Consider the following 21,759-nt stretch of genomic DNA (forward strand, 5'->3'; position numbering starts at 1 on the left):
AATTCCACTGTTAAAGTCGAAATCTGTGATCAATCTGTGCAATCATGACGTCGTATGCGCCGTTATCTCGGGGACTTTACATTGATTGGCAAGTTTTTGCCCCTGTCGAAATAGAGGGGTATAAATTTGTCGAATTAACATTGCTTCATTAATGTGTCAGTTAGTATATCTTATTTGGTTCTTTATGTACATAAGTATAAATAATGCAGGAAGCAATCCTACTAATATTACAAATGCGAAACTTTGTGAGAATGTATGCGTGTATATTTGTTATTGCGTGAGATTTTGTCTTTCACACAAAAGCTACTGAACAAATTTAATGAAAATTGGTAGGTACACGGATAGAATATAGAATAACACATTGGGTACTTTTTATCCCGAAGTTCCGGGGCGCAGTAAGAACAAGTACACGGTTTCTACTTATTTCAAAAGAAATCGTTCATAACTTATAGTACACCGTTTTTTACATAGTAGATTATTTCACGTATATCATAAGCACAGATCTTTTTGATTAGATGTTGGACTAAAGATATTAGTATTTTCCATAGATAAAAGAAATAGTAAGCATTTCCGCCATGTCAATGGGCTCTAAAAGAACATACCTATTTCATCTTCTCTTGCAATCTGTTTTGATACCTATTTTTGTTACTTTAATTGAACCAAAATTTTTCAAAGGTGTTGAAAGAAGTGGTTTTATATCTTCGTGCATAGACCTAATAAGTATTTTGTTTACATGAATTTGAAAAATACCTATGGATACAAATAAATAACAAAACGGTATTCATTCTTAGGTATGTTTAATGTTATTCTTGTCTTTTATCTTTGAACGTTAAAACAAAATAAGTTCCTTGAAGAATAAATAAGGAAATATAAGTATTTTATTTACATAAATTTGAAAAATACCTATGGATACAAATAAATAACAAAACGGTATTCATTCTTAGGTATGTTTAATGTTATTCTTGTCTTTTATCTTTGAACGTTAAAACAAAATAAGTTCCTTGAAGAATAAATAAGGAAAACTACGTAAGTATATATTGTAATGTTTATACTGCACTAGGGATTTACTCTGTTCGAACTTCTCCAGGTTAGAGGTCGAAACATGAATCAGTTTTCTTAAAATAAATAAATAAAATATATCAGGACAAATCACACAGATTGAGCTAGCACCAAAGTAAGTTCGAGATTTGTGTTATGGGATACTAACTCAACGATACTATATTTTTGTAACAAATACATATATAGATAAACATCCAAGACCCGGGCCAATCAGAAAAAGATCATTTTACATCATGACCCGACCGGGGATCGAACCCGGGACCTCTCGGTTCAGTGGCAAGAACTTTACCACTGCGCCGCCGAGGTCGTCAAATGCGCAGTTTTAATACATAACTACATATATACATTACATATATAGATTATATATGAACGGAACTTACCATAAACCTTTTTTATGACGTTTCATTGACGTTGTAGTAGATGTAGTCGCCGTGATCGCAGCAATTGGACTAGGTATTTGTTTTGTGATGTAAAGTTGTGACTTTATAATAATTTGTGCGGGTAGTGCCATCCTCGATTGTTTTTTCCACTATTTCACATCGCACAAATTTTATATTAATGTGTTATCAGTACACTCAATACTTACCAACATCTATATACTGAATAGAAATGATAACTTAAATACCAACTGAATTTCAAATTTGGAACGTCTTTGACCAATGGTGCTTGAACAGGAGTGGTCCATTAATCGTCATTGAAGTATAACGCAATGAATAGCCAAATTTCGGAATAAACATCTGTATGTTATATATATATATATATATATATATATATATATATATATATATATATATATATATATATATATATATATATATATATATATATATATATATATATATATATATATATATACATATAAAAACATCTTCTTAGCCTGGCCCTTGCCCATCCAGGTAGCTCGGTCCTGGGTCGTCATTTTATTCACCTGGGCTTCTTTGAGGATCTTATTTATTACTGACATCTATGTGATTCGGGGTCTTCCTCGTCCTCACGATTTAGTTTCAATATTTAGCGTTTCCGGTCATGTGGTCAGATGGTCGCCTCATAACGTGTCCGTACGCAGACGGCTCTCCTGTAGTTTATCTGGGATAAGTCTCACTTTGAAAGGGCCTCTTATATATATAGCGTCTTCATTTCTGCGAAGTGTAATTGATTTTCATGTGCTTTTTGAGTGTATATAAACATGTTAATTATTTTATGTAAAACTATATAAAAATAAACATATTTATGTAAGTAACTACATAAATGCACCTAACTCAAACTCAAACACCAAAAATATGACAAGTAGCTATGAATTATATCACTTTTATTCTAAAAACTATTTCCAGTAAAATACGAATTTCAGACAAAGATGCTTTTGTAAAAAAATTGTATTTAGCTTGACATGTTAGTTCTTTCGATTAACTTCCATGTCAAAATGTATGCGTAAGCGCATGTAGGGTGCGCCAAAGAACCGGATGCAAGGCGTCTACAGCAAATTGACAGGAAGATGACACCATTTAACATTTTAGATAAATTATTGCGATAGTAATTTCAGTTACGGTCTACTGCACTGAAACTACTTATAAATAAATATTTTATGATAATCTGTGATCGGTGTGTGGTTCCGCCCTAAAATATAATCACTCAATATCCTTCTGTGGATGTCGTACGAGGACATGATATTTGATAAGCAACAATAGCATCCCCAGTGTCAGATCGTAATTTAAGTTATCTTTATGCCACGGTAATAGGTTACCTTTTGACTAGTTATAGTAATTCAAAATGAGTGCGATACGTAAAGTCGAAAAATAGTAGTTTGATAATTTTTTTCAGAACAATAAATTTATGGAGCGACAATTGCATGTATTGTAAATTATACTTCTTTCAAAAGTGTCAATAGATGATTCGTGAATGGAGACCGGTTATAATTTATCAATGCTCATCAGAGTGGGTGTCGGAAGAAATTCGTTAATGTTGGGATTGTATAGCGTAGCGAGCACGGGGCGAAAGCATCCAAAATAGAACAACTGACGCTGGACGTCCATTTTATTTAAAACTATTGATGTGCCTCAACGTAGCAGGACTATATTCATAGTATGAAATGAAAAGTATTCAGAAATTAGATCCCAACATAATTATTTTCACTCCATATTAATCACGAATCTTAATTATATCTCTAAACACTGATTTTGTATAAAAGAAGAACTTAATTTTTTATTTAAAAAACAAACACATGTAGGTCACACAAATGATTCGTTGAAGATAATAGCAATATCTGCATAAACACATAATTACCTAAATAATAGCTATTGTCCGCAGTTTTTGCTGCCGATACCGCGCATATGTTTTATCTATATGAAATTAGCTGCGTCCTGGCGCTCTTTTACCATAAGAATTTCGGTGCAAAAAGTATTTCATGTTACATTTTATCCGTGTAAATAACTTGGAAATGTAATTTCAGCGACACTCACACAGTAAAGTGAATAAGCGTCATTGAGTAACTTACAAACATTCATATTTTTGTATTTATTTTTTTGTATCTAAGTAAAATCTATACTGTGCCTATATACTTTTATTATTCTCGAGTATCAATGTTAGTAATGTATAGCTTCATCACGTATAACATCTACTGATGCTCCACTCAGTTCCCGCCAGTCTGACGCACCTATTTATAAAGTTCCAGAGGATTGTCCGCTATGAAATTCCTTAGTCGCGAAACAAGCGCCCACGGACGCGCTACGATTCCGGACTATACCGAACCTAATTATTTTAAATTAAATAAGTAAATAATGACTGTTTGATCCCCGAAGTCCCGTGGTGCTGTGACCAATAAGTGCGTTTTTTTAAATCCGTGTTACACGACACACGCACACATTGATAGGTAACATATGTAAATACTGTAGTTTTACGTAATTACACACTTTGGCATTTAGGTAACCTAATTTTGAGGACATTTCAATGGATTATCATAGCGGAGAACAGAGGTATTTAAAATATACGTATAAGTATTTAATCTGTGGATTGATCAAAGATTGATTATTAATTTATGGATTTATAATATTTTTGTACAATTGACTACTAGTGGCCCGTCCCGACTTCGCTCCAGTAAAACCATAACAAAAAAGTAGCCTATATTACTCCGGAAGATTTCCTCTATCTATGTGCCAAATTTCAACAAAATCGGCCTAGTAGTTTTGAGTTTATTCATTACAAACAAAAATACAAATCATTACAAAATAGATATGGAAGTATGGATTTTAGGGCACAAAATTAAGAGAAAGAGCAATCTCTTTCTCTTAATTTTAAAAATTTTAAGGAAGACAAGAAGTATTTTGTAATGCCATATAAGGTAGGGCAGGATATAAGGTATTCTTCAGCTTGAATTGAATATCAACTTCATCAATTAAGAAATGAACATGAATACACAAATATAATGTCATGTACCGAGAAGGATGGCTTTCATCATGAGGACCTATTTCCATAATTGGGGTAAAGAATGCTGTTAATGATGATGATGACTTAAAGTATTATTCAAACCTAACTATTGAGAGATCTGTTTAAAACTTTTGCACAATAAGAAAATATACAAAAATTGAAAAAAAATGTTTTATGATAAAATGAAATACTTACCGGCATAAAAAAAATGTTTATCAACAGTTCAGACCAACAGTACACATATTATTTACACTATTATTATAAAGTGGTAAGCGTTTGTGAGTTTGAGGCGGGTAATCTTCGAAACTACCGAACCGATTTCAACAATTCTTTCACTATTAGAAAGTTACATTATTTAAGATTGCTATAGGCTATATTTTATCTCAAAATTTCCACGGGAGCGAAGCCCCATACAAGTCATTTATAAATACATTCCCTTGAAATTATCTGAAATTGACAATTTTGTTTATGTGGAGGTCACCATGCCTCTTATATACTTCTGCATCCATCCTCTCATCAATGAGCTTCAGGACTACATTGGCGCACCCCCATTCGCGTCACCAAAGGCATTGTATTTAGATTCATTTTTGAAAAATGTGAAGGTTCACAATTGCCAAGCCCGAATTCATTTTAGTCTACAGAGCTGATATTTTGATAAACATTATGTCTTTCTTTCTTTTAGAGTGTGTTATTGCTAACACTGGTGTCAGATTTTATTGAAGTCGCCTAAAGGCATCTGATATAACTTTTACGACTACCTACCAATATATAGGTAGTGGCAAGCCGCATGTGTATGCGGTAAGTATCACTAGTGTGTACTAGTAAACTTTCTGTTAACCAGTGTGTAAGTTTCATCACGATGTTTTCCTTCACCGGAAGCAAATGGTGGTCTATGAAAACTAAGTACTATACAAGATTAAGTATATTTATTTGTGAGACATAGGTAGGTATATTAAATAATACAGTTGAAATCAATGGGTAGGTAAGTACCACTGTGCTCTTTGTATGAGTCAGATTGATATACAAACTTATGCGAGTAGGATTCGAATCTGAGACCTTTCAGTTCAACATTATACCACCACCATGATAAACATGTTACATATTACAACGGCAGTCGTAAACTCGACAATATCTTGCCAAACATCTGACTCGCTTTTCTCTAACATGATCTATTTTTTTATTTTATCATTTAAGATTTGAATTAATTCACTGCAAAATATATCTAAATTAAATTCATTTTTTCAATACTTTGAGATCAGCAAATAAATGTTTACGCCATGTTTACGCATAATAGTTTTGCGCACGATTAAACAAATGTTATGCGATGTAAATGCGATCCGCACGCGGCGGTAGGTGACTCCTTAGCTAAAAATATCGCTTGTTGAATGAACAGCTTGAAAAAGCAGAATGATTATGTTTTGTGAATTTTCTGGCTGTATCATAGTGAAACATAATTTTATCGCCGATTACGTTGTGCCAAGCTTTCCTCCCCACCAAGCTCTGTTTCCTCTGAAAATTCTAAAAATTGAAAAAAAACATATAACAAATAAAAATAATAAAGAAATTACAATGAATAAGGAGCGATGAGGTCGATGAAACTTTCAACCTGTAAAAATATTAAATATAATAAGATGATCATGTATTTATTTATTGAAAAAAATTCAATAAATAAATAACAAACTCTGTTCTTTCTATAATTGTAATAAAGAACAGAGTTTACAATAATTTGTAGACTCTGTTGTTTTTAATTACAATTTTAAAAAACTATGTAGACAATGATCTTCTTCTTCTTCTGGATCTTATTCCCATGCAATGTTCATCCTGTAAAAATGTAGAAAAAGAAAGTCCTGGAAAATGAAGCGAGGTGGAAAAATACTCCATATGACAAGCGGAAGTAGGTGACATTTAATTTAAAAGATTTGATTACAAACAGACAGACGGGACAGGTAAAACTAAATAAAATCTTGTAAAAACTTAAAATGAATGAAAACGAGAATGTACCTAGTATGTAGCTAAGGTCGAATAAACACACTTGTCTTTTCTGGTAACCAGAACGTGGCTGGAGATTATTTATTTATTATTCTGAAGCAGAAGAGAATATCAAATGCTCTTGATAATAATGTCCTCAGATTTTATTTATGTGGATCATTGTGGCTTGTTCTGCTGACAGACTATTTTATTGTTTTGGCATTTAACACTTGATTACGTGTGTCAGTAGGTAGTTAATTCTCTTCTGTTGGTAGTTTCCTAATCAAAGAAGAATATTATTTTTAGTAATATCATCATCATCATCTACTTTTCCTTCCGTGATCCGCATCTAGGTATAGGCCTCCTTCCATCTTCGCCAGCCAACTTTGTCCTGGGAATAGATAGGTTTACGCCCAGTTACTTCCCAAAAAGTCGCAAACCCAACAGTTGATAAGTTAGCGCCTGATTATTTGCTAAACGTGTGGACGCTGCGATACAAGCCTCCCTTAGTGCAGAGACCAGCCAAACCAAAAATAAAATTGTAAATTCTAAATAGTACCTAAATGTATTTACTGGTTTTGGGCCATCCTTATCCAGTTATTGCTAGCAATTTCCTTTACATCATCGACAATTCTAGCAGCCGGATGTCCTACGCTCCGTTTATCATTTCTGGGAGATGAAATGATGACCGAATGGTCATTATTTCTAACTAATTCCGAATTGTACTGTACATACCTACGTCACATATTCTATAAAATAACAGGGATGTAGTTTACCATTATATCTATTGATTGCTCATGAAATGTTTATTTTTTATAGAATCCTTTATTCAAAATCTAAGTACCAAGAAAGAAATCGAATGACTCAACTCGACTTTTGTACCAAAAAAAACGTAGGAATGTTTTATGAATATAATTACATCAAGATATAGGTAAGTACCTAATCAGATTTAAAAATACATTGTTTTAAATGTTATCGCATTGTAATCGAATCACGCACAATGCATTAATGAGTAAATATATCCCACAATATTTATTGGCTTTGGCATTAATAAGTGTTTATTAAAAGTTTAATGGACGTATGAAAAACAAAGTAACAATATTTTAGATAAATGTATTATCTATGTAGCTTTTGAAAAATAATATCCATTAATAGGTTATCCTGAAGATTTATTGACACTAGATTCAATGAAATTTAACTTCGAGTTTTGTTTGAATTTTTTAAATACTAGTACTTATCTACCTACTAGTTATTATAGTGGGAAAACAGAAGCTCATAGTGGTAGCTCCTATATTTCGTAGCTGGCTCGTAGCAGGCCTGTAGCAGCTATCGTAGCACTTTCGTAGCGGTACACCATCGATCGCTACATAAATCAATTTCTGGATTGTAGGTAGGCGGCTCTAAATGTATTTTACCGTGGAAAATTATAATTTTCGGATCATAAAATTACGGTCTAGCTTGCATTTGCAAAGTGACAGATACAGGTATTTTCTTCTGATATAATTTCGCATTTAATAAACGAACTCTAGGGTTTGTCCTTATCGTTATAATGAGTTTACAACTGCATCTCCAACAGTTTACATAGGTGTGCTAAATATATATCTAAATAATTATTTACATTGACAATTGCCTACACTAATAGACACACAATGAAATGTGGTCGTCCAAATCAAAAGGGACCTTATGGCGGCTAACACATTAACACTAGGTCTTAGGTTCCAATACAAAACAACGGCAATAAATACCTAAGTGCTAGCCGCCATAAGGTCCGTTTTGATTTGGACGATCACAAATAGTTACCTGAATACTCATTACACATAGACCATAAACACATCACATAGTAACAAACTGGCAACTTAACAGGCAATCACCATGCCGATCGGCAACGTGAGCAATCCGGGGACGAAGCGGGACAACTACCGTCCGCCCTGGGTGAAGGACAAGGACGCTGAGGCGCCCCCGCCCTGGACGCAGAAGAAGCTGAAGCCGGTGGAAGCGAAGGGTGAGGAGGAACAACCCGCTCCTAAGGCTGCGAAACGTGAGTTCCAACTATATTTACGACGAGAAAAATGACAAAAACCGATCTTATAATAATGTACCTAAGCACATAAGATCGGTTTTTTTAATTGGTTACCGTGTTGTCACATAGGTAACTCATCTTATATAGTAAAAATTTTTGTCCTCCGTGGTCCTATGAATATTTTGCCTCAGAAGAATAGGTATTTTAAAAAATTTTAAATACCTATGAATTTTATTCTGCGATTCATATCAATGTTGTTAATAATAATGCTTGGCAAAATATTGATTTGTAACTGTTTAGGTCAAATATTTCCTTTAATAAACAAATAAAAAATACATGAGAATTGTAGTTGTTATGGAGTGACAAGCAAAATTTTGAAAAGTAATACGGTACTGTGCTTTGCAAGAGTATTTAGGACTAAGTAGAAACAGTAGACATAGGAAGTCTACAGACTGGTCTGACAACTAGGGATGCCGACAACCGTGCGAAATGGAGACGAAGGAAAGCGGGCCCTGGGCTCCGATGCTCAATTGGTTGAGGAAGAAACCGGGAAAACACAGATGAGAGAGAGATAGGAAGTCTACAGACATAGGAAACCCGTAGTTATCAGTAATATGAAAATACCTACAACCTTGCTGGCGCGGAAAACATCACATCCGCAGTTTTTGTGTAACGTCAACAAATGCGCGGCCATTCATAAATCAAAAGACATCTTATTCATGTCATGCGTAGGATTAGATGTGGTCTGTATCAACTATATCTATATTTCAAATGTACCTACCTACATTGGAGAGACATGAAATTTGTAAACGAAATATATTTAGGTATGTAATAACAATTGACAGTTAGACAATCTACTCTTCAATTAACAAAATATGATATTATTGCTGCAGTAACATCTTGTAATTTATGTACTTCGCACAACAAGTCGTTCCCAAATTCCAAAGAAATTTTCTGTTCGAAGGAAAATGTTGATGGAGGAAAATTAAGAAAAGTTATATGAATCTCTTGAATCAAAAATTAACTGATAATATTAATTTATATAAAACCAGCACAAATACACACAAAACGTACCATTTTCAGCTATCTGAGATTGTTTAATTTTACATAAATTATCACGACTGTTTCCGGCGGAGGCGGTGGCATCAGGCGGTGATTGGATTGTTTCTTATTTTTCCTAAAGTCCTTGTTCTTTTTAACAAATTCTTTTTTCGTTCACGTAAAAGTATAAAATAAAAACGTCTTATAATTTCATTGATAGTCAAATGATCAAATCTTCAGTCCGGCACAATCTCTCCGACGAGGAAGTCACGGGTTTTTTCGCGCGTGCCAAAATGGCGGACGCGCCGGCGGCGGCGTCGGCATCCAATGCTTTTATTTTAGAAGATATAGCGAAATTAATCGAACTCATGGAAGGTAACTTTTGCACGGAAATTTGCGTAAGGATCCAATAAAACGGATACCTTGATTGGCTTTTAAATCTGTCTCTCTTTTAGATTAGTTGACGAGGGTTATATGGGCCGTGGTCGTGGTTTCACAACATATACTTAGTTAGTTTAGTTTTGATGTGAACTTTGTATCTTCAAAAGATACAAAATAAAAACTAAGTGATATAATATATGTACATATATGTATATACTTCGGTTTGCCGCAATCTTGGCCAATATGTAGGGCAGCCATAACACTGGTCGCATATGTTTTCATGGTTTTCACATTGACATGATAATACTGATATGATTACGTAGCATCCCTATGTCACAGCCTATGTACTACATAACATACTAATGAAAAGTTTATTTCTTTGTAATAAATTTATTGAACGAAAATAAGTAAGTACTTGCAGGAAAGATATACTCGTATGTACAACGGCGGACTTATGTCTAATCGTGAATAAGTTTGTATTCAGATTCCATTAGTGGTTCTCCTTAACCGGAAGCAAGTAGGGATAAATGGAAATATAACTAGATCCTGTAAATAAAACACACGTGAGTCATGGTAGCTGGTTCCTAGCCCCATCTATGTATATAATTAATGTACATATAAATGGGCATTGACGTGCGTTACGATATACATATAGAAATGTGGGACTAGACATCCACACTTTTCTTTTCGATGTGTTCCATTTCAATAAATAAATTAAAAAATAAACAAGATTATTTCAAAGAAATGAGCGGCGTAATTTGAAATACTGTTACTTTCTTACAAATCAATAAACATACCTACTCTTGAAGAGGATATCTAAAATGCTCATTATCTACGACTAAAGTCATACAGAACGGATTCAAAAACTCAGAACAAACACGAATGATCTAAACACGTAATCGGCAACGTAAATAATTCCATGCCATTTTGTTATTATTAGTGATGTTTATTATTTTTCCGACGCTACTTTGGTTGAGTGCTGTATTTCACGTTGCATATTATGCTTCAGTGGGTAGATGTGTTGATGTATGTATGTGTATGATGACGTCAACACCTGCCTGAGCTTTGGCAGGGGACACGACTCTTAATAATTGACTCTCAAACCGTTCAAAAGTTGGTTAGTCTGGAGTTTGGAAGCAAGCGAATTTGGTGTGCGCTCGCGAAAGGAAATTCAGTATATTTCGAACACCACTTATTCGGCCGATTTTTGAACTGTGCATGTTTGAAGTTTTTAATTGTTTTGATATTAGTGTTTACGTGTCTTCACAATATAGTTGTCGTTGTCAACGGCTAAACACTGCAAGGTAATTTAAATTGTGATCATTAATTATATGTAATCTTAGCGAAAACATCGCATTATTGCATGTAGTAGTAGTGTGTAGCACACACACTAATAAAATGGAATTAAACATTAAAATTATATCTCCATCGTACATTGTTCTACATTCTAATAAATGTTATAAAAGGAAACATATTTATTTCAAACAGTGTTTATGATTGTGACATCGATACACACACAAAGTAGGTATATACCTAGGCCTTTAGAGTAACATAGAGGATCTACTAAATGCCACGTCATTAATTGTATTTCTGTATTCAATAATGTACTTTTAGTGCAAAAATAATAAGCATTTACAATAAGGAGCATTAATTAACTTGGAAGAAATTTTAATTTATGTACCTATCTACAAGTTGGTGCTCACAATTAGGATCATGGCGCGCGGTAGTATCGTAACATTTATTAAGTATTTCTATTCCAAAGTTCATTACAATCGGTTCTGTGGTTTAGCCGTGAAAGCGTAAAAGATAGACAAACTTTCGTATTTATATTATTAGTAAAGTGTAATATTCGCTGTGTCATGACGTGTCGGCTAAACGTCGGGAGTTGTCGAGATATTTCGGGACGCCCGCAGACGGTACGATATTTTTAGAGAGGACTGACTTTTGACAAAATAAACGGATATGTGGTATCATCACTTAAACGTTGTAAAAGACCGTATTGTTCCATTTAATTTGAAGGAAATTTTCATAATATTCAATGATAGGTACCTACTTAACAAGTTAAAACAACTATAAAATATGTTATGTACTAATACGTTAGTTTCCATACAAAAAATAGATGGACAATAGATACTCAGTTCTAAAATTTGTATGTAGTTCCTAATTGAAAAGTCTCATGTTCTACCTACTAAGTAATTGGGATTTTAAAATCTAGCTCTGTAGCTATACATATAGCACATATAAAACGTACCTATCATTGATGTAGGAATGCCATTGGAAATAAATTCGACTAGACGTTGAAGCCGACAGAGCATCTAGAATGACCTAACTCTACCTACACTCATAGAGTCAGGTCATGTCAGATCCGACTTCTTGTGGGTCTAACTTTTACAGTCAGGTTTCACCTCTAAATTTCGGTAATAAAGGCCAATTTGGATAGATCAATACGATATTGACGTTACATACATAGTTATTTGCCAAAACTGAACCTAAGCACGTTATCAAGCTGTTTCCAAAAGTTTCAATTGATTTAATACCTATACATACCTAGTTACTTAATGCTTAATAAAGCATAATAGCATCCTTTTTACGCACAGCCCCTAAAGTACCTAAGTAGCACAACACAAAAACAATATTTTTTGTGTTATGCTACTTAGGTACTTTAGGGGCTGTGCGTAAAAAGGATTTTTTTAGATTCATTTTAAAGCAGCACCTTACTGTCTCTGTTTGGTTTAATGATTGACTGGTAGAGAATGTCACATTGTGAAGTCCAAGTTAATTTTGTAATTTTGTACAATAAAGTTTTTGAGCAGTAAGTAAATTTTCCGTGTCTACTTGGCCATTTAATAGGGAATTTTGACAAGCTACCGCTCTAAAATAGCGAAGGTCGGCCATCTTGGCAGCGGCCATGTTTATTTACGTATCGCACGCGCATGCCATCAAAATGCACCGCCCGCGCCGGGGCCGCAACACGTGCTTCTATCAATATAATTTTCTGTAATGTCACAATTTCTCCACAGTCTTTATTGTAAATTTTTTAATTTTTGAGATATAATGTAAAAAAATTGCATGACTGACAATATAATAAGGCTCTACTAGTTACAATCTCGCCTTCCTACTAAATAACACTGCAGCCGCTTAATTTATTTAGGTAACTACATTTCAGCATGTTAAGGAAAATAAAATAAGACACAATGCCCAAAAAAACCTATGCCTATTTACTACCCTGGATACGAAGCTTCAGTCAGCAGTCCAAAATAAATTAAATGAACCACTTCTTTTGTTTTAACAAAACGCTGCTGGTTCCAAACGTGTCTAAAGTATTATTTATTATTTTTGCAGCTGGCTTGAAGAAACAAGCAACAATAAGAGAAAAAGAAGATAAAAACAAGAATGGTGTCGCAGAATCTGTAGCTGAAGAGAAGTTAGTAAAACCATCGACAGCGAAACAATTAGACAAAGCAGCGAAACCAGCCGAAGAGAAACCACGGTTTACTAAATCAAGTCTCAAGTCTGCTGATAAAACTTCCAAAACTGAAGACAAGACTTCTAAAATTGAGGAAAAAGTCACAAATAATAAAACAGAAGAAAAGAAACCAACGCTAAGGACTGTTAGAACTATCGATGACAAAGCTAAAGAAAAATCTGTCACAATAGTCGACAGAAAAACAGATAAGGCTGAAGATAAAGTAGAAAAACCAATTAAAAATGGGGCTACTAAACCTAGTAATGCGGTAAATAACAAAACAACAAATGATAAGAATATTACTAATTCTACAAGCAAGGACACAAAGCCTGCTGCCAAACCTACACCTAAAGTAGAAGATAAAGTTGATACCAAATCCAAGATGGCTACCAAGCCTCCAACACCTCTAGAAAAAACTCCTTCGAAGGTTAGTATTTTTTAAAGAAGTTCTGTATAACTATTTATGTTCGCTTAAAATATTAACATCGTTTTATAAATAAAACTCGACATAATCGAGGGTTCAATTGATGGATTTTGGAGATCGTTCTGCAGTTGCACTAGCCTAGTTTAGTTGGTCAAAGTTGAAATGAATAAGAAATAGAACAAAATTTCAACTTCAAAATTATACGCGATTTTATTATTATTTAATTGAAAATACATCTATTTCCAGCTGCCACCCCGAAAGCCGTCACTGCAGAAGCAGCCTTCTAAAGATGAAATAGCAACAAAGAAATGGCGGGACCCTCTTCACGAGCGAGTGAAGGAGAATATCGACAAGACATTGGCCAATGAGATTCCCAAAGGGCACACACTTACCAAGAACGAGAGTTTGAGAAGTAAGTATAAATCTTGTTACTAAACAATGTTAGTTTCTTTTGGAAAATCTTTTTCCGCTTCAAATGTCAGTTTCGTTGTATCCTGTTGGGTTTTAAATTTATTGGAGATCTGTTCATGGGACTTAACAGGTAATACAGGTAGCCATTATTATAGTTGTTATATCTGTGTCCTGCTGACGCAGCTAGTAACGGGATAATAAGTACTTTCTCAAGCCTGGGATATACGAGTAGAACTCTAATTTAAAAAACCCACTAGTTCATAAGAAATGTAGTAATACCCTGCTACTAAAATTACTGTAAATATATTACTTATTCTATAATATTGTAGTATACCTACGCTGCTACTATAAGCAGCGTGTTCTGTAAGTTTGGATACTATACCGTTTACTTTACCGCTAACTATGCCCGTGTACTTCAAGTTCATAGGCTAGTTTCTTATGTCCTAATCAAGCGTAATGCACTGTTTATCAGTTACAAAGAATATGAGCTGTACAGAATCATGTATAGTTATCGATCCCAAAATAAATTGGACGAATCTAAAACACTTAGATGAATCAAACTGCTGCAAATAGTATTTTTATTTATTTGTATTGTATTGTGATTGTGACACAACATTGACACACTAGCACTTTCTCTGGTACAAAATTAGCCGGAATTGGAATGCGCGTCGACGCAAGCGCAACATTGAGAACTAATCAGCAATGATTTCTGGCAATCGATCTAGGCAGCATTGACTTGAAAGAGATTATATTATCGGGATGATCTCAACGATATTAATTTATTTTTTGTAATTTAATGTAAATTTTTACGTGTCTATACTGAAAAAGGACCTTTCGTAAGTCACAAAACCGAGAAAGAGAGCATTCCTAGCAGACGCACCGTAAAAAATATAATCCTTTACTCCTTTAGGTTATTCAAATGAAATGAACGAAGAGCATTCATTATAAACATGACAATTCATATAAATTTACAAGACCTTGACTTTGACATTATATAAGTACACTTGCTTTAATAATAATAATTTATGGCTTTTGTACCATCTGCACGATACTACGACTTTACAATTTGGACGTTACACTCCAAATTGAAACATGATGTATGGTGATTTCGATTAGATAACAATGGGGGAAAATATTACGTATAATTCGACGATATTCATTATCCAAAGCTTGATTTTGAAAAAAACAATCTCGCTTTTTAGATGTAGGTAACCAGATATATTATTTTCAACTCTCCTATATAGCATAATAATAATACTAATAAAGACCTACACAACATCAAAATTCTGCAAAGGGCATCTACGTGTTGGATACATATCTCCACGCAAGCCTTTCAATGGACCGTACTATGTGCCGTGAATCCAAAAAGGAGAAATAAATACTAATAATAATGTCCCATGTGATATTGATATAGGATCTCCTTCTCCTATGCTTATAAGATAAAAACAAATATTGTCGCTCGCTTCTGCTAATTTTGCTTAGAATAACGGAACTCAATAAAAAACGATCCATGAGTGAAACCTACTAAAAGTTTCGTTCTGAAAACTACTTATTAAAAAAGCTCTAGGTATGTTTACGTGTTTCTTATTTTTAAACTTTAGCTTATTTACTTACAATATATCCACAAGAATAATAACCACTACTTAAGAGGTAATGAGCAGAATAAAATGAGCATGCGAAGTAAGAGCCATCTATTACATTCACTCAGATCTTTGCCTTTTGATCTCTGGTGCGCCAGACGAGATGTGGTCTAAATGTGATCCGAAACCGGGCAGTTCCGCATATGTCGCCTGCGCATGCGTTCCTCAGGTGCAAATGTAATGTAATGTACAGTCGTCGGTGTATGACCGACTATTTCATAAGCAATAGTCTCTTTTATTTAATTTATCTCGTTTAGTAGTGTATTTGCCTTTTTGGTTTGGTATTGTGGATATGATATTGACGAAAGTTGTGATAATAACCAGTTAGTGTGAGTGATTGTAAAAATGGCGGAGGATCTAGGATCGTTGTTTAAAGGTAGGTAGATTTGTCCTAAAAATGTTTTGTTGTGGACTTGTTCTACAAATGTTCAGGTGTTCTAAAAGAAACTGAATTTTCTTAAATAACGAAAATCCCAAGAAGCTTTTAAATTACGTTTAAGAAGTCTAGAGTCCTTGTTGAACCATGATGGTATGATAATAAAGTTACCGTATTTACATAGATAGAATTTCTTGTGGATTCGGTCAGTAAGAAATAATAACTTAAAAAGAAAACATCGATACAATAATAACAAGAAAGAAAAATATTTTAAAACTTACAAAAATATTTCAAGGCCAATTAAAAAAGTTATATAGGTACGGGTGTAAATTTTTCTACTATCATTAATGAGTCTTATAAAATTAGAAAAATTAGAAGAAATAATTAAAATTAAAATAAATTAAGATAAATAAACCTAAGTAAACATAAATATGTTACTTATATAACAATAACGTCATAATTTTTGTCACCTTCTTTAAATTGCCAATGAAAAATGACCATTATCTTCAGGCTTGCTGAAGCCCACACCTCCTCCGATGCCACCGCCGCTGCCGCCGAAGATGCCACCACCTCCAGAGTTCAAGAAGGCGCCGCTAGACCCGGCCAAGCTGAAGAAGGTGGAACAACTCCGCAGTAGACCGCGGAGGAGGCCAGATTGGAGCGACATGATGAAGGAGGTCGAGCAAGGAAAGAAGCTGAAGCACGTCGTTTGTAATGACAGGTAAGGTACGGCGTATTATTTTCTACACTTGGTCTAGAGACCTGGCAAAGCTGAAGAAGGTGAAAAAACTGCACAACAGACCGCGGAAGAGGCCAGACTATAGCGACAGTGTAAGAAGTTAAAACAGGTCGTTTGTAATGACAGGTGAAAAACATACCTAGTGTTTACTAGATTTACATCAAATGGTAAATCTGAATCAGATGGAACGGTACATACTTGACTTTTGAGCGACATAAAGGAAGTCGATCAGGAAAAGAAACTGAAACATTAATAGGGTCTTGATTTCGATCACGTGTACATGTATTTTTATCTTAAAATAAAGCTAGTTATAAGTTTTGTGTTACGAGATTGTAAATAGACATAATATGTTTCGTAAAAATAATAAAATTTTAATATTTAAAGTCTTATTTTAATTGATATTTATAACAAATTATGTTTATTCGTGAGTTTTTAATCTTTACTAAAACAACATTTTTATAAAAAAATTTATATCTCACAAATTTGGCACGTACCAACATTTTTGCTACTAATAAACATTTTATTACGTTTAATTTTAGGTCCAGTCCGATTATTACAAGATCGACGGTAGTCAAGAATAAAGACCAGTTCATTTTCGAATCGGAGAAGCCTAATTCACACAATGAACTACTAAAAGAGATCAACAAAGGCGTTAAATTAAAAAAAGTAAAAACCAATGACAGGAGTAAACCTAATCTTGAAGGGCTAAGGAAATTCAGAAGACAAATGACAATTGAAGAGCAAGTACAAAAGTCAATGTCGCAAGCCAATATAATGGCCTCGCCATCAGGAGCTGCTATTCCAGAGGTAAATGCTATTCCTAAGGATTAAATTAATATTATTATTCTCTGATAGAAAATGTATTATTATACCCGTATTAATTGACGCTTATAAAATACAAAATATTTAATTTATAGCAAGGCGGTGTCCTACCGGTAGCAGCGACAGCAGAAGAGGAAGAGATTGATGAAATGGATGATATTGACAAAGTCAGAGATGATCTCCAATCTACTAAGCAACTTTTAGCTATTGAACTTAGGTATGTACGAAAGGCAGTAACCAATCTAGTCTATGCTAATAATTCTATTGCTAACACTAGTTTTGAATATATTTACTTGCCTTTTCAGAAATAAAGAAGCCCAAGAAAGGGAAAACAAACGACTGTTGACAAGGATACAAAATCTAGAAGCTGAGCTTGCAAGAGAACGTGCCATTATTAAACAAGAACAACATAAGACTGTTATATCAGTAACGGACGCGTACGACGAAAGACTTGTCAATAGTCTTAAATCGGAAATTGATAAAACCAAGGAAAATGCAGATAATTTAGAAAAACAGTATTTACAGGCCGCAGAAGATAGAGATACAGCTTTAACAGAATTAGAAGAAGTCAAGAGACGAAATGCGGAATTAGAAAAGAAATTAGAACAGGCGTTATCGGTAATAAAACTTTAAAAGATTTTATAATGAAAAACGTTAATCAAATTAATCGCTTAAGTATATTAATGACTAATGCTTTAGTAACACTTTCAGAATAAGCTTGAAGAAATGTATATATCGGAGGAACCGTTATCATTCTATCAAAAAAGGCAGCTTGATTTTGAGAAGCAATGTAGGTTATTAGATATAGATATCAATTCTCCAGAAGCCCAAGAACTGAAAAAATCTTCAATTGATGCTAATAATAATGTCGCTTCTGCTAATTTTTCTTACACTAACAGAGACGATGAGGTAACGCTTAATTATTGCTTTTTTATAAACGTTTGTAATAGGATTGTAATAAATGAGTAATAATTATTACAGGGTATTATGCCTTCAAACATGAATTCGAGACGTTCCAGTCACGCTATCAAGCAGCTCTCAGTTACTAAAGATGATAGTTTCGAGGAAGAATCAGAATCCGAAGAAGAAGAGGTAAGCACCATTCTGTGAAATGAAATGAATTCTAAATGAAAATGTGAATGTGTTAATTGAAATTTTCACCCTCTGGCGATAGTTTCAGTTCACATTTTCAGTTAGAATCGTAAAGAACCTTGTTATCGTGTATAAAACTAAAGGATGCTGAGACTGGAACTCACAAAAAACAGCTCCCCTAAAAATATAATTTGTAGAAACATGTAATTACGATATAAAATTATTGTTTTTTTTTTTTAATCAAATTCCAGGAGGAAAGCGAAGAAAAGAAACAAAAACGAATGGAAAAAGAAGTACGCAACATGAGAAACAGAATCAGACATTTGAAAGAAAAGCAAGACCACATGAAGAAAGAGAGAATGGGCTACAAAATGGCGTTGAAAAACCAACAGGCCGCTCTCAAGTCAGTTCTCATTCTAACCTCTCTTATTGCTTTGAAGGAAGCTTATGATTTGAGACACACAATCTCGAATATCTTCAGTTACTTCACGCGTTAATTTTATATAATTTGTAACACACGTAGAGATATCGCATGTTTTCATTCCTTTAATATCAATAAAACTTTCTTGAGCATGCCCCACTATTTTACTAAATCTATCGCCTCACCTTCTACTACTCTTCTATAAGCCGGTGATGACAAAATGTCATTTGGATGAGTACAAATCTTTTTATGCAAAAATGCTTTCATATAGATACACTACTTAGTTTGCTGCTTTGCGTAACTTTTCATAAAAATATTTTGATATATAAAAAAAATAAAATCATTATTTCAGGGATGCAAAACGAAAATACAAGGAATTGAAGAAAGAAGTCGATAAGATGGCACTGATGATGAAAGAAGTGGGTTCCGATGACGAAGATGAAGATGAGGAAGATGAAGAATCTGAAGACGAAAAGAAGAGTGAGTCGGAGGAAGAAGAGACGGAGACAGAAACAGAACAGGACACTGAGAGTGAAACTGAAAGCGAAAGTGAACCTGAAGTAAGTAATAGTAATATTATTGGTAGACATCACATCATCATAATACATAAGAACCATCAATACATAGATAAGTCATACAATAAATTGAAGTAAAATTTTACTGAAGCGTTAAATATCTACAACGTGTAAGTTTTTGATTTGTTATTTATTTTTGTTACTTTCAGGACGCCCCACTTCCAAAGAAGAAGGAGAATCTGTCATCGAGGTTGAAGAGACACGAGTCCAGGGTCAACGCATTGAAGAAAGGCAATGCTCTGTTGATGGCGAACGTGGACCGACTGAAGGACGATGTGCTAAAGCAGAGGGAGGAGTCACAGACTCTACAGAAAGAGCTAGACTCACTCATTGACGACTTGGAGTGATTCACTCTATACCCGATTAGTTTAAGTAATCTATGACGTGATAAAGTGCTACCAAATATCGTTTAATTTATATCAAATCGCGCTGATGACTGCTGGGTCACCGCTGAACTCTATCTTTACGCTATTTTGTTACCGTATCGGTGTCGCGAATGGATATCTATAGGAATTTCTAAATCAAAACACCGACGTTGCCGTCGACAAAACAGCAAGTTTAAAACAAAAACTATCATTGTACGTACTTCAAATGCGGTGTTAATCAAATGCGGTGCGATAGATCGCATCGCATTTTATTACAATGAAAGTATTTGATTACATAGACTAGAGTCTAGCCGAACTTTTGACAAATTCCGTGGCCTAATGGTCATCATACCGGACTGCTACACTGGAGGTCCCGGGTTCAATCCCCGGTCAATCTTGATCGATCTGGGTCTTGGATGTTTATCTATGTATGTATATGTTCGTGTAGAATATAGTATCATTGAGTTAGTAAGTATCCCATAACACAAGTTTCGAACTTACTTTAAGGCTAAACTCAATCTGTGTGATTTGTCCCTATATATTTATTTTTATTTTACTTATTGACACGACCGGGATCCTGGAATAAAAAATTGAAGATAGGAAGCCCAATAAGAAAAGGCATGAGTTTTACGTTAACTTAAATTTTTCGCTCTTATTGTATTATATTTATTGTCATGTTAATAATGTCACTTTACACTGACAAAGGTTCTCTAACATCGACAAATGTGGCCCTTCTCCCATTGCAGCGCCCGTCAGGGTCCTTAATTGCTACTATTTTTATAATGAAGACCTGTATTTGACATTAAGGAAGCAATAAACAATTTGAATTTGAATTTGAATTTGAATCATGTATACCTATCATGTATCTATTAACTTAAACAGAGGAAAACCCAAAGAACGGTAGCACTTAAAATGCTAGGTTGTGTGCGGGAATTTTGATATTTAATAATAAGTTGAAGCTTCAATATTACATTGTATTAAATAATAGTACCTAAATAAGATTTCGCTTGTATTAATACAAATAGATAGCACTTAAATAATAAATACATATACATGATTTATTTAAACTCATATGAACCTGGAAATACCTATCGACAATGTAATAATAAACGAGGAGCTGCAATAACCTACCTAGAAACCTAGTGATGAATTTTTGGAAACCATGTTGTTATAAATTTATACTGTATTACTTAATTCTTCTATGTGTTAAAATGTGGTTAAAATATTATTGAATATGTTGGTACCCAAACCTATGACGTTTGTATGGGAAGTAGATTTTGTAGGTATCTATGCTCAGCAGGCTTCTTAACTTCAAAACAAATTCTTTCAGATCATGTGATTTGTACATAATGTCTTTTTAAAATCTTAACTAAGCTAATAATTCTCGTATTTTAAGAGCAAATAAATAACTAAGTACCTATGTACCATATAATACTTCTTTAGTATTAAATAATGAAGCACACTACTGTAATTTGAAATTATTTGTCTATCTATGTAAGTACCTATTTAATAAAAGACACGTAGGTATCTGTGAAATAT

At 33.9% G+C, this 21,759-nt stretch overlaps 2 protein-coding genes across 6 annotated transcripts in view; one reads left to right on the forward strand and one right to left on the reverse strand.

Moving 5' to 3' along the window:
* The window catches only part of LOC128679473 (peptidoglycan-recognition protein LF-like), a 31,547-nt gene extending 23,266 nt beyond the window's left edge, over positions 1-8,281 (reverse strand). Inside the window, exon 1 of the mRNA XM_064436668.1 lies at positions 8,248-8,281. Coding sequence (XP_064292738.1) covers positions 8,248-8,281 — 34 coding nt within the window. The remainder of the gene's footprint in view (positions 1-8,247) is intronic.
* Positions 3,755-20,894, forward strand: sals (sarcomere length short). Of its 5 annotated transcripts, none has more exons than XM_053761064.1 (13): positions 3,755-3,877; positions 8,311-8,485; positions 13,232-13,782; positions 14,026-14,191; positions 16,717-16,927; positions 17,485-17,752; positions 17,863-17,984; positions 18,073-18,385; positions 18,479-18,676; positions 18,749-18,859; positions 19,111-19,262; positions 19,633-19,840; positions 20,005-20,894. In XM_053761064.1, the coding sequence occupies exons 2-13, from the start codon at positions 8,320-8,322 to the stop codon at positions 20,200-20,202; spliced, it is 2,664 nt and encodes an 887-aa protein (XP_053617039.1). In that variant the 5' UTR covers positions 3,755-3,877; positions 8,311-8,319; the 3' UTR covers positions 20,203-20,894. The 5 variants fall into 5 exon arrangements, with proteins under 5 accessions (XP_053617039.1, XP_053617042.1, XP_053617041.1 ...); XM_053761063.2 differs by having other exon boundaries at positions 3,763-3,925; XM_053761067.1 differs by lacking the exon at positions 18,479-18,676.
* The last annotated feature ends 865 nt before the right edge of the window (positions 20,895-21,759 follow it).

The sequence above is a fragment of the Plodia interpunctella genome, chromosome 21, assembly GCF_027563975.2.
Source record: "Plodia interpunctella isolate USDA-ARS_2022_Savannah chromosome 21, ilPloInte3.2, whole genome shotgun sequence".
NCBI classification, from domain to species: Eukaryota; Metazoa; Arthropoda; class Insecta; order Lepidoptera; family Pyralidae; genus Plodia; species Plodia interpunctella.

Coding starts and splice junctions, on each gene's coding strand:
- sals (XM_053761064.1), top strand. CDS start 8,320: ATGCCGATCGGCAACGTGAGCAATCCGGGGACGAAGCGGGACAACTAC. Junction 14,192..16,716: donor CAAGAACGAGAGTTTGAGAA/GTAAGTATAAAT, acceptor CATTATCTTCAG/GCTTGCTGAAGCCCACACCT. Junction 18,677..18,748: donor ACACTAACAGAGACGATGAG/GTAACGCTTAAT, acceptor TAATTATTACAG/GGTATTATGCCTTCAAACAT.